Source organism: Amblyraja radiata, chromosome 5 (assembly GCF_010909765.2).
Source record: "Amblyraja radiata isolate CabotCenter1 chromosome 5, sAmbRad1.1.pri, whole genome shotgun sequence".
In the NCBI taxonomy this organism is placed as follows: domain Eukaryota; kingdom Metazoa; phylum Chordata; class Chondrichthyes; order Rajiformes; family Rajidae; genus Amblyraja; species Amblyraja radiata.
Window position 1 is genome coordinate 86336817 of NC_045960.1, and position 14290 is coordinate 86351106.

General features: G+C 40.0%; 1 protein-coding gene across 9 annotated transcripts in view; it reads left to right on the top strand.

The window, feature by feature from the left end:
• The window catches only part of myt1l (myelin transcription factor 1 like), a 438397-nt gene that overhangs the window by 378065 nt on the left and 46042 nt on the right, over positions 1–14290 (top strand). For 8 of the 9 annotated variants that reach the window (XM_033021668.1, XM_033021673.1, XM_033021675.1 and 5 more), the window contains 3 exons: positions 2016–2140; positions 3186–3254; positions 4269–4331. In XM_033021668.1, coding sequence (XP_032877559.1) covers positions 2016–2140; positions 3186–3254; positions 4269–4331 — 257 coding nt within the window. The remainder of the gene's footprint in view (positions 1–2015; positions 2141–3185; positions 3255–4268; positions 4332–14290) is intronic. The other variant, XM_033021674.1, reaches the window with a different exon arrangement.

Here is a 14290-nt window from a genome sequence, read left to right on the forward strand (position 1 = left end):
AATGTTTATGGCTTTTTAAATTTGTCTTTAGTGTAAGCATTATTCTTTGTGGAAACCTGCATTCTCACTGAGGTTCACATACACCTCCTATCGTTCATCTGCTCCATCCTGATGTGGCCTCTTTTATATCGTAGAACTTGGTGCCCATTTCTCCGAACACTTGCACTCAGTCCACCAAGGACTACTGGGTCTCCCAGGAACGAACAATTCTAACTCATCTTCCCATCCCCATAGTGACCTTTTTGTCCTGGGCTTCCTCCAATGCCAGACTAAGGCCACAGGGAAACTAGAGGAACGACACCTCATGTTCTGCTTGCCCCCCCCCCCCCCCCCCCACCCCCCCACACCCACACCCTCCCTCCTACATTTTTCCCCTATCTCTCTTCCTGGTGCCCCATCTGGACTCAGATCCATTCTCTCATCCTCCTCCCGTTCCACCTTCATTCCTTCGCAAATCTTCAATCCTTATCCCACATTATTGTCTATTCATCTCTGGCCTTTGTCCAACCTATCACTTGCCAGACGTTGTCCTGTGCCTTCTCTCTTCCTGCTTTATTCCACCCCACCCCCCGTCTATCACAATCAAACTAAAGAATGGTCCCAACCCGAAACTTCACTTTCCGTTCTCCAGAGATGCTGCCTGACCTGCTGTGTTACCCCAGAACTTTGTGCATTTTTTTGTAAACCAGGATCTGTAGCTCCTTGTTTCTCCACATATCACTTGCCAAGCTTTTCCTAACCCCTACCTCTCTTTTTCAGCTTTCTCCCCCTTCTAATCAGTTTGAAGATGGGTCTCGATCCGAAATGTCATTTCTACATGTAACTGCATTCTTGCTGGTTCTCTCAGCATCACTGAGGAATTAGCAGACATTCCCCTCTGCCTGTCCCTCCCACAGTCAGGCTGTTTCAGAAATAGGTATGGATTTCTGCTGATGCTCACTGCTCTTTGATATTATCACAGCAGGTTGGATGGAGTAAAGGTGATTTAGGCAGGATTCAAAGAGTTCAAGCAGTTCATCACATACATCTTCCCTGCCCTGCTAATGGCAAAAATCCCATCAAGCCCTCCATTGTCATGTTTAACATAAGGTGTTCTCCCATGATGAAAAATTGGCGCAGACAACCATGGTCAGATTTCCATATTTTGCCAAATGTGGGAGGAAACCAAAGCACCCAGTGCAAACCCAAATGGTCACTGGGAGAGCATGCAAATTCCCTACAGACAGCACCCCTAATCAGGACCAAACAGAGGTCTCTGGCATTGTGGCAGCAACTCTACCATTGTGTCCCGTGCTGGCTTTATCAATGTAAACTCTGCCATATGGGAACAAGAGCTGGTTTCATTACCTTTTTTTTAGTTGTGTGTCTCCTAGAGGCAGCCTACATATCAGGACATCCCTCTAAACCACATCAGACTGCAGATGGGAAATTCCTCACTGGACTTTCTGGCTGCTGTTGATCCTGTTGCTGGAGATGAAGTTATCGCTGCAACATTGATTACCAGCAGAAACAAGACTGAATGCTTTAAATTGTTCCTTTTTCAGACCAGGATTATTGGTTGACTTTTCATTAATAATGATAACATCATTAAAATGTTACTTGTACTGTTAATTAACAAACTTAACTTGTTGAGGAAGCATTATTAGGCAAAGGGTGAGATAGTTTTTATGCAAAGTAAAGCACAGGGTTGCACAAAGTGCTCTGCATGTGCCAAAAATGGGCTATTTCTGATGTACCATGGGCCCCTGGATCAGATTTACACATTGATAGTCGTCAGTTATGCATTAATAATGGGCTGGCAAAATGTCGTCTATTGTGTTAAACCTTCTCTGACAAATTCCTATTCGATGTTAGGGAAAGGGATTGCAGGGAAGAGGATGTGTGCTGGATGGTAAGTATCTAATCCTAATGTTCTTACCATTGTGGATGCAAGATAAGTTGGCAGAATGGCTGATTTGCTCATGATTATGCTCGTAAATAATGGAAACATTAACAAATTACTAATTTTCCTGCAGCCAGATGATATGGATCCATTTCAAGAATGCCTGGAAGAACGGAGGTATCCTGGAGAGGTCACAATACCAAGTCCTAAACCTAAATATGGACAATGCAAGGACATCAGCAAAAAAGATCTCATAACGTAAGCCAGCAGAATAGTGTCAACTTCAACGACTTTATTTACTAAATATCTCTTTGAAATAAACGTATTTCTGTTTTTGGTAGCATGCAACACAATTTGCAATGTGTACTTTTTAATCTTCATTTTCCAAAACTTTCTTGGCGGATAAAGTTTCTTACTTTAATGACGCTATGTCAAGAATAATTAAAATATTATAAATGTAATTGCTCCATTTTTGTTAAGTTTTCCCTGAGGATGCTTAGCAAGCCATTGCAGACAGTGAAGCTAAACTGGAAACAATGAAATATCATAAAATGGTCTTCCTAAAAACGTAATTACTTTTTTGGGCTGTTTTCTTGTTTGGTGCCAGATGTCCAACACCAGGGTGTGATGGGAGTGGTCATGTCACGGTTAATTACTCCTCACATAGAAGGTGTGACTTCCTTTTTCATGGTGGATACGGTCTTTTCAATTTTTGTTGTTTTCAGCTTACCTGAACAATGCAGTCAAGTGAATTGCAAAAAAACTCTTGTACGTTAACCCTTAGACAATTGAATTTTCTTGACAGTTTGCAGTATGTTTGTTACAGAATTCTTTACAATAATCACTAAGATTATGGGCTGAATGTCATGAGGAGTAAGAACAACATTTAAGAAGAAATAAGCTTTCTTTATTATCAATGCTTCATGAATAAATTATACCCCTTTCCTTTCCTTTTTTTGGGAAATGCACTGTAAACGATTAGTTACATAAAATAGTTGTTTTTAATGTGCTGTTATTGTATTACTGGACTTTATGTTTTACTTTTATTACTGCAAAATGTATCTACTGTAAATGAAAGAAGCAAGGGCAATGCTTTAAGAATCAAATTCCGTTATATAATATACAAATTCTGCAAACAAAAGATTGCTTAAATCTTGAGAGGATTAGCTATCGACATGAATCTGTCAGCAATTCAGATGTTAAACCATTGCTTCTCTGCATTTGTCAAGTTGTGTCATATGTGTGAATGAAAGGTTGGGTTGGCTTGACATGAGTTGATTTTGCCACCTTGTGTATCTTGCAGTCTATCCGGCTGTCCTTTGGCAGATAAAAGTATCCGGAGTATGATGGCCACCAGCTCACAAGAACTCAAGTAAGGCATAAATGGCATTAGTGCATGCAAGAAGTCTGCATTCTGTCATTACTGATCTTATTCTATTAATGTTGGATTTATGTTAACCAATAACTGCCTGAGTTAATGTGAAATCTGCACTAAAAAAAATTGAATGGATAGACTGACACAAATAGGTCTGATACATTTATATTTCTCATTTCTGTTTGAATCCATTTCTAATTGCTTCTTTTAGTGATAACCTCTATCTAAGAAACCCTTTGTGAAAATCTAAATCAAATATTTGGCTTAGTTGTCCCAGTTTGAATATTATAATTCAACATTGGATTTGCCATCAAATTATTAACTTGTTTCAGTTTGCATCCAATTGGGTTTTGTGCACAATCTTCCAACGCCACAGCAATGTCAATCACCAATGAGGCTTCCTCTTCTAGTGTTATGGTTTTAACATTCACTAGTTCCACAAAGATTCTCTGTTGGTCACCTGCAAGGTTGGTGATTACAAATAAGTTTGCAACTGGCCTTCTCACAGACTGACCTGAATGTCTGCGTCAAGGTGTCAGTTGCAAATGGAAAGGACCAAACCCTAAATAGAGGGATAGTGGGGAAGTGGTGTGATGGCAGGTGGCTGATGGAATCCTGTAGAACTGTTTACACAAATGTTATAGCTGTACACGCAGTTAATTGAAGTGATGGACATTGTTGGTGATTTTCAGGCAAATTATGAAACCTCTGCACATAGTGGAAACATCAGTTATAATGGGTCATTTTAGCAAAAATGTTCAAAGTGCAGTCAAATGTTCTTAAAGTAGTTCACCGTTCACAAAATACCCAATGTAGTTTGTCAAGCTGACGTACAGATATTTAATATTGTACATTGTACGAGTTATTTAGTATTTTTATAGAGCTGTATTTTAATCACTCTGTCTCTTTCATTCATAGCATTCAGGCAGCAAACTAGTTTCCACTTGTAAATGCTACCATAGATAGTAGGTCACTCTAATCAAATTGCTGCTCCTACATTTTCATTGATAGGTGTCCAACCCCTGGATGTGATGGTTCTGGGCATATAACTGGAAACTATGCTTCTCATAGGAGGTAGGTCAGACCTTCACATTGCACAACACTTTCCTTTTTTTCTCTTTTCTCTAACCAAACTCTTGTCCTTCCATTTCTCCATCTATTTGGATAAATTGTCGCGAAGATAGACTGCTGTAGATACCATTCACATTTCTAAATTCTCGTTAAACATATGCAAACTTGGACGGTGAGTGCTGGCAGGCTACTTTATTGGGGGAAAGCTAAATGCTGCTTTCCAAACAAATATCCACAAACTTGCACCTAAAGGAATCGGGAAACCTAGCTGATTGAACTACATTAAGTCATGAAGATTGTGGTCAGCTCATAAGACATTGCTGTGATGTTGGATAAGGGTAATGAAATGATTCAAGTTATAGATAATGTCTAAAATCTTTATGAAATGGCTAATCACTTTCATGGGTAGATGAACTACTGAGAGACATTAGCACAAGATAGTTTCTTCTTCCAGACTCCCATATAATATCCCAACAATTAGTGTTTTTACTGCTTCTGAAGAACAACCTCAGACACCCTCCATGATTTTCCAGGTGACTGCAACTGAAGAGGTGCAGCAGTTAAATTACATCCAAATTGATGTTGCATGGTTCTTGCCAAAAATTGCCAGTGTGGATCAGAACAGACTCCTGTTGTAGGCAAAACTTTTGAGCTGCATTTCAGTCACATGGATTCTTCAGAGTTCTTCAGAAGATTTGATTATTATAAATAATATAAATAATCCACAAATTGGGTTTATTTTTAAAAGTACTTTTGTAATGTTAAGTATAAAAATCTGGTAAACCTCTTCACTCTATTTTCCAAAGCCGTACAGGTTTGTAGGTTAATTGGCTTGGTAAATGTAAAGATTGTCCCTGGTGGGTGTAGGACAGTGTTAATATGCGGAGATCGCTGGCAGGTGCAGACCCGGTGGGCCGAAGGGCCTGTTTCCGCTCTGTATCTCGAAACTAAACTAAACTATTATGTAAACTTTGAGGCTTAATAATCATGCTGGAGTTCCTCCAAAACTACTCCTTTAATATTGCAGCTACCTGCAAAATGCCAAGTGGCCATCTGTTTTCTGCGTTGTGTACCTATATAAAACAGTGCAGTCTACGAGGATGCCTGTCTTATATAAATATCATACAATTATTTGTTTTTTTAAATTAGATGCTTACTTGCATGACCTGCCTCCAGATAGTGAGTGTAGACAAAAAAAATCAGGCTGCAGTGATTTTTACTTCCTATTAATAAATAAGTTCATTAATGTCCTCTACTGCAAAAATCCTAGGTTTGTAATTTGTCTGCTTTTCATAATCCTTTGCTCCACTTTGAATTTCATGATGGACTTTATTGTCGGGCATATGCATATCACATTGGTTGTATTAACTCAGCAAGTTGACCCGATCTCAAAATTATTGCCTGAAAGGATAGAAGAAGCAGATTGAATAATTGCAAAAGCAATCTCTATTTGAAAAGGCAAATATTGCATGGCAGTGGTATTGGTATGGGTTCATTATTGTCATGTGTACCGAGATAGAGTGAAAAACGTTTTTGTAGGCTATTCAGTCAAATCATACCATACATGAATACATTTAAACCATACACAAGTACACAGATCATAAAAAGAGGAAAATAGATTGCAGAATGTAGTGTCACTACTGAGTGCAATGAGGAAAGAACAAGGGAGCTGGGTGAATCGCACTCACGTGTGCCCCAGCTATTCCTGCCTTTTTGGTGGTTACATCAAACAGTCGTTATTCCAGGCATGCACTGGCCCTATCCCCCAACTCTTTTCCACTACTGCATCGGGGCTACCTCCTGCACCCGTGCAGAACTCATGGACTTTATTAACTTCATCACTAACTTCCACCCTGATCTCAAATTCACCTGGACGATCTCAGATACCTCTCTCCCCTTTCTCGATCTCTCTGTCACCATCACAAGAGACAGGCTATTGACCGACGACTATTGCAAACCTACCTACTCCCTCAGTTATCTGGACTACACTTCTTCCCACCCTACCTTTTTCAAATGTACAATTTCCTACTCTCAATTCTTCCGCCTGCCATATCCCCCCCACCCCCCACCTCCCCCTTACTCTCAGTCAGAAAAAGGATCCTGACCCGTTGCGTCGCCTATCTTTTTCCTCCAGAGATGCTGCCTGCTCCAGCACTTTATGTCTATCTTGGGTATAAACCAGCATCTGCAGTTTTGTTTCTACATACAGGGTGAATTGAATAGAAGTTTCAGAGATTGTGTTTGAATGGCTGCCCCCTTGTGGTATATGATCTTATGATTAACCATTGGAAGAGCAACGCTATTGCACCTTCAAGGAAATGGTGTGAAATCATGAACAGTCATCCAGACCTGCGAGATAGAATTTTCTTTTGTACCTGCTTGATAAATGTTCACAACTTTACACCATCATTTCTTTTTATCAGAGATGAATGTCAAATTGCAGAAGAAACCTCTTTGTTGCTAAGTAACTGTTTGTCTAATCTAAACACTAGCAGCACATTTTCTGGTCCATGTCAGTTTAACTACTGACACCAAAATGCATCTTGTTTATAGTGACTTTCAAAACTAAAACACTTCCAACTTCACAAGTACTTTGTTTTTGAATTAATAATATAAATACAACACTGTGCCTTGATTCTGCCAACCTGCAGTAAGTTAAAGTGTGTACAGCCATTGTGTTTGGATGTACAAGGTGCTGTGATACATCTACATTGGAAATCAAATGTGAATGGAACATCAATTACCAAAAAAAGATAAAGACAAGAAGTATCTACACAGATGATCTTGACCAGGGAGTGATTAATATAATTGCAAATGGTTTGTCATAGCTGATCCATTTGAAGTTCTGCAATAAATGCTATATTATGCCTTCATTGTTTAAAATGATACTTATCTCTTCTGGAGGCTGTCACAGGTGTTTGTGAATCTCCTGATATCTTTACAAGCAATTAACATTTGTATCAAAATCTTTATATTTGTGAGGACACTTTCCTACGCATAAGGAGTAAAAGACAATGCCCAAGCCATTGGTCATCTGTACATTTATGTATGACGACGGTCTTGTTTCAAATATATGCCAGTTTCTATTTTGCCACTGGTGGCCAAATTGCAAAAACTTCCTGATATGTGCCACGGCCCAAACGCACATGGTGATCATGTACCAATTGCATATGTGAAAATTGATGAAAATATAAATCAATAATTTTCTCAACCCTAAAATGTAAATGGGGGTGCCTGTGATAGCAAAAGTGCATTCCGCAACCAACTATTTAAAAGGAGTAGCTCGAGCGCATTGAGCTAATCATGAAGGCAATAACTTTGAAAAAAAATTAGATTGTCACAAGAAGCTGCCTCCATTCTGAGCTATAAAGAACTCAACAGATGGGTCCAGAGATGACGTAAAAACATAGATTAACCCTTGACGTCACTGAGACAAGAACCACAGATGGAAAGGAATAATGTTAATTTATGAACCAGACATTGACAAAGCAAGATTTCTCAAAGCCACTGGCCCTCTTTTGATTCAAAATGGGAAACTAATTCTGCCACATGAGATATCCTTCCAGTTTATTTTGCTGGAAATTGTAACTGGCCTGGAAGGCAACGGTACAGCTGATGTACTTTTGCTGTTTATAGTTCTTCTTTGTAACTTAGTATTTTCACTGGATGAAAATATTAGGTGACAAAGAATCCTATCTATTTCACTCATGATCTTATATACCTCATTCTCCTGCACTCCAAGGAACAAAGTCTTAGCCTGCCTAACCTCTCCCTATAGCTCAGGCCTGCAAGCTTGGCAACATCCTTGTAAATCTTTCTAGCTTAACAACATCTGTCCTATAGCAGAGTAACCAACATTGAAGACAATACTCCAAAAGTGACATCACCAACATCTTGTACAACTGTAACATAACATCCTAACTTCTATACTCAATCCCCTGACAGATAAAGGCCAATGTGCCGAAAGCCTTCTTGACCCCCTATGCCACCACTTTCAATGTATAAAAAATCATGAGATGAATAGATCGGGCAGATGCACAGAGTCTTTTAACCAGAGTAGGGGAATCGAGTACTAGAGGACATAGGTTCAAGGTGAAAGGGAAAAGATTTAATAGGAATCCAAGGGGTAACTTTGTATGGAACATGCTGCCAGAAAAGATAGTTGAGGCTGGGACTAACCCATCGTTTAAGAAACAGTTGGACAGGCACATGGATAAGACAGGTTTGGAGGCTTATGGACCAAGCGCAGGCAAGTGGGACTGGGGTAGCTGGGACATTGTTGGCCGGTGGTGACGAGTTGGGCCAAAGGGCCTGTTTCCACGCTGTATTACCCTATGATTATATGACTCTATAACTGATCAAGATCCTGCTGTAATTTTTGACAATGGTCACAGATTCATTCAACTGGGCAGAACTTTCCTTTGGGAACTTTCCATCCTCAAGTGAAATTGCCAAAATGTAAAATCGGAAATCACAATGAAGACTAATGGTTTCAAAATCACTTAAAATTAGTATGTTTCCAATCCAGGTTAATTAATCTGAGGGACAATCCAATCAGTAGGCCAATACCCAATTGAAGTATTTCATAATGTATTTCATATTTCATACCCTTCATGTTTTGAGTATTTTCTGTTTTATGCTAATTTTTAAATATTATTGTAATTTTTCCACAACCTGGATGAAAGTTTGTTCTGTTAAAGGAGCACATCCCAGACCTTACGCTGGAATTTATTGATTAAAAACCTCTACAATACATTGCCTGATGTTTCAGGATCAGACCAATGTTTCCGAATTGAATTACATTTTTGTGAACTCTAGCAGTGCAACCAAAGGGACACCAGTACATTTAACGCTGGGATGCTGCCATGCTATACCTTGTTGTTCATGAGACCACTTTACTATTAAAAATAGACAGGTATTTAAATCCATGGGGAGGACCATCAAGTGGAAATCACAGCTGTTCAACGGCATGGTTACACCAGTTCATCGCCAAATATCACAGGGAGCTGAAGATATGGAGAATGTTATGTTTATGATAGGCGGAGGTTTCAATCTCATTCTGCTGTGCTACTGTAGTTTTCAAAATCCTGGAACTGTGAGAGTACCTTCAGCAGACGAAATGTTGCTCTTCAATATTTCTCTTCCATCCTTTCTGTGGGAGATAGCAATGTAACATAAATCACAAACTTAAAAAAATTCACATCTCCAGAATAAATTAATAAAACAATTTGGGCTATCAGCATTATTATGAGGATGCAACAGTTACTGTAGCTACAAATTTTCAGCTCCATTGTCTTCTCATATCTGGACTTTCCTGGACGTATTCATTTTAAATTCACCATTCAATCCAAATAACCTATTTATACTTGCATTACTCATGTCTGCCAACACTTTAAAGATTTGCATCGTCTGTTCTTAATTTTATTTTCTTCAATGAAAATAACTCCTAGCTCTGTGTGTCTCCCTTCTTAGCTAGCAAACCTTGGTGAGAAATATTCCTGATCATTCTCTAAACCTATAAACATTCTAAACCCAGCATTTACTAACTTATAATGGCTCATTTGTTTACTTTTAATCTGCCGCCATTGTATTGCTTCTTTACAGTGTCATTTATGTTTGTCTATTTAATCTTTTCTTCTGTGAAACTCATTTATTACAGGTCCCTTCTGCAAAATTGCTGACTTGTATTTTGTGTGGGAGCAGAAATATTTTATGAGTGGCTTTGACCATTTAACATTTAATCATGGTTTTTCCTTTTCTGCTGCAAAACTTCTTCGTGATTTATCACTGTTTTATTCACTGCGGCAGGTTTCAATGATGTATTAGGGTACAAGTGTTTATTTAGTTTTCATTTCTTTGTCCATTACTTTGGGTCAAATCTGAGCAATCATAGACTCAACTCGCCCAATTAAATGTGTGTGAGAGTGCCCTCACAGATATCTAAGAGATTACTTGGAGGGGAACAGTTGAATAATAGTTTGATCTTCATTCTCATGTAGCATCAAATATACTGCCTTTTGTAGGTTGGTCTGTGGGATCCTTGCCTCTTCCATGGCTTTCCTGACTTTGGAATGTTAGTAGATTGTGCCACCTTCATTTCTATAAACAGCTTTAAATTTCCAAATATCTATAAACCAGTGTTATACGAAATGTACTTGCATTAGGCAATACAGTAATAACATAGAACAGTACAGCACACGAACTCGCCCTTTGGCCCACAATGTCTGTGCCCAACATCATGCCAAGTTAAACCAATCTGTCTGCACTATTGCCTATTTAAATGCCTTTTAAGTAACAAAACAGATTTTTTGATCGATTTCGCAGCAAATTGTGCATTTATGGTTTATGAAATGTGAAAGCTGAAATACCTAGGATTAGTATGGCAGTGGCACATGCCAGAGATCTTCCATCCAATATCACTATAAATACTAATTAAGCTATGAATTATGAACTGTCTTGATAGCACTAAGAACCTCAGGTGTTTTGCAATAATATTGGGAGTTTTTAAATGTATTGATTTTGTTTGTTTTATCATGTTATCCAAGAGCATGGTGTTTACAGGCCTGTTATGCTAGAACAAATTTAATTGTTCCATTTTTTGGCACATATGACAATTAAACCCTCTTGAAGATTATTTTTTTCCCCCTTCCCTTGCGGTCTTCTTATTCTTTTCGTGTCCATCTTGTTACAAATGTTGACCTCGCTGTCATCGTCCGTCCTGAAAAGGACGCAAGCTTCTGGTGACATTCAGTGGAAACCATCACTTGTCGCAATAGATGATGGTGGTAACAGAATTAGCTCAGGATACTTCCAGTTTCTAGTGTGGACGCTTCTGCTATGGGGCTTCCATTCCGGTTTCCACCTATCACAACCAGACTCTGCTTTCCAACTTCACCCCTTCCCCTACTCCACATGGCTCCATCTGCCCACCATCCCTTACTTCACCTGCATCTCCATATCACCAACAAGCTCCCAGCTTCTTCTGCAGTTGTATAGGGCCCTGGTGAGACCACATCTGGAGTATTGTGTACAGTTTTGGTCTCCTAATTTGAGGAAGGACATCCTTGTGATTGAGGCAGTGCAGCGTAGGTTCACGAGATTGATCCCCGGGATGGCGGGACTGTCATATGAGCAAAGATTGAAAAGACTAGGCTTTTATTCACTGGAGTTTAGAAGGATGAGGAGGGGTTCTTATAGAAACATAAAATTATAAAAGGACTGATCAAGCTAGATGCAGGAAAAATGCTCCCAATGTTGGGCGAGTCCAGAACCAGGGGCCACAGTCTTAGAATAAAGGGGAGGTCATTTAAGACTGAGGTGAGAAAAAACGTTTTCACCCAGAGAGTTGTGAATTTATGGAATTCCCTGCCACAGAGGGCAATGGAGGCCAAATCACTGGATGGATTTAAGAGTGAGTTAGATAGAGCTCTAGGGGATAGTGGTGTCAAGGGATATGGGGAGAAGGCAGGCTTGGGTTATTGATAGGGGACGATCAGCCATGATCACAACGAATGGCGGTGCTGGCTCGAAGGGCCGAATGGCCTCCTCCTGCACCTATTTTCTATGTTTCTATGTTTCTCACCACCCCTTCCCCTTCATACTGCTATCCTCCTTTAACATAATTAATGCACAGTCCTAATGCAGAGTCTCGACCGTCCTTTTCCCTCCACAAACGCTGCTTGAGCCTCTGAGTTCCTCCAGCAGTTTGCTTTTTGATCAAAAGATTATTTTTCCACATGTTTCCATTTGAGATTTAATTGCATGCAATGAGATGTTGCATCGTAATCTTGCAATCAAAGAATGTGTAAGCCAAAATATGACTTCACATGGAGAGACAATGAGATAGAAGAAAAAATGTTTAATCACCTAGCTTATCTTTTCGTACCTCAAATCAGCTAACATTGCTAACTCTGAGAATTTGCTTTCAAACTAGACTCTCATCTTGACTGGATATGCAACATGTCAGCAGCTTAAGATGGGGGGGAAATGAAATATCGACAACATGTGTAGCACAGTGAAGCAGTTGGTAGTGATGCTGCCTCACAGCGCGGGAGATGCGGGTTTGATCCTGATCTTGGGTGCTATCTTTTGTGGAGTTTGCACCTTCTCCCTGTGACAATGTGTATTTCTTCTGGGTGCTCCGGTTTCCTCCTACATCCCAAAGATGTGTGGATTTTTAGGTTAATTAATAGCGGCCTTTCGGTGAGTTTGCTTTTAGGCATCACGCCCTTTCGGTTAGTTAGCTTTTCGGCCTCGTATGCTTTAGGTTATTTGGCTTTTCGGCTTTGTTTCCATTCGGTTATATTTGGCTTCCACTTCTTTGCTTCGGCTTCTCGACCTTCGACGCCACGTCCAGGTACCCTGGTGTGTAGGGAGTGGATGAGAAAGTGGGAAAGTATAAAACCAATGTAAACAGGTGATGGATGGTCAGAGTGGAGTTAGTGGGCCGAAGGATCTGTTTCCATGTTGTATCTCTAAACTAAACTAAAGAGCTGAAGTAGTCCATTACTTGCTATTTTTGTTTTTCATCAAAATATTGATGATGATTTGTTATGGATAAATTCAATTCAATTCAATTCAATTCAACTTTATTGTCATTGCACAAATACGAGTACAGGTACAACAAAATGCAGTTTAGCGTCTGGTCATAGTGCAAGATAGTAGAAATAAAAATACTGGTTAACAATGTGTGGACTGTGGATGAATTAAACTGGTACATAGGCAAATAAATGTATACAAATGGGAGTCTAAAGTTAGCTAGCGACGGGACTGTGAGTTCAGCAGTGTAATGGTGTTATTGAAAAAGCTGTTCCTCAGCCTGCTTGTGCGAGACCAGAGGCTCCTGTACCCCCTCTCTGATGGGAGGAGGGCAAATAGTCCATGGTTAGGGTGAGCGGGGTCCTTGATGATTTTCCAGGCCCGTCTCAGACACCGTTTGCGGTGGAGGGAATCCATGGCAGGGAGAGGGGCACCGATGATGTGCTGAGCGGTTTTCACCACCCGTTGCAGTGCCTTCCTGTCAGCTTGGGCCATGACTTGGGCCATGAGTTAAATGAGGCCGTGAGTTAAAATTCTGAATTGGGAAAAGGCCAAACCTGATGGTATTAGACAGGAATGTCCTCAAGTTGATTGGAGTTGATTGTTTGTGGGCAAAGGAATGTCAGAAAAGTGGGATGCTTTTAAAAGTGTGATGACAACATGTTCATGTTAGAGTGAAGGGCAAGGCAAGTGAAAGTTAAGAAAGCTTGGATGAGCAAGGAAATTGAGGCTATGGACAGGAAAAAAGAGGCATGGGACAGGTATAGGCACCTGCAATAAAGTGGACCCTGAAGGAGTTTAAGGAATTGAGGAGCATACTTAAGAAGGGCATAAAAAGGGACATAGCTCTGGCAGATAATATTAAGGAAAATTCATAGGGATGTTATCAATACATTATGGGAAAAGGGGTATTAGAGACAGAATAGGGACACTCAGAAACCAAACCTGTCATCTCTGTGCAGGGCCACAAGAGTTGGAAAAGGAGTATTTTTCTTTGGAGTATTTCTTCTCTTTATACAACGGAAAAGAGATAAAGACTGGGATCTTGGGACAGTTGATGGAAATGTCTTGAGGACAGTCAGTACCATGGTCGGGGAAGAGCTGATGGTAGAAAAATCTCCCGGCTGATCAGATATATCCAAAACTACTGTAGGAAATTGGAAAATAAATTGCAGGCGCCCAGGCTAAGGTATAGGAATCATCATTAGACATGGAAGATATGTCGGAAGACTGGAGGGTGGCTAATGTTGTGCCTCTATTTAAGAAGGGCTTCAATGGAAAGCCCTGGAACTATCGATCAATAAGCCTAACATCTGTGGTTGGCAAGTAACTGGAAAGGATTCTGAGGGATAAGATTCAGATGGACAGGCGCTGATTTGTTGTTAGTTAACATTGTTTTGTACATGGGAGATTGTGTCTTACGA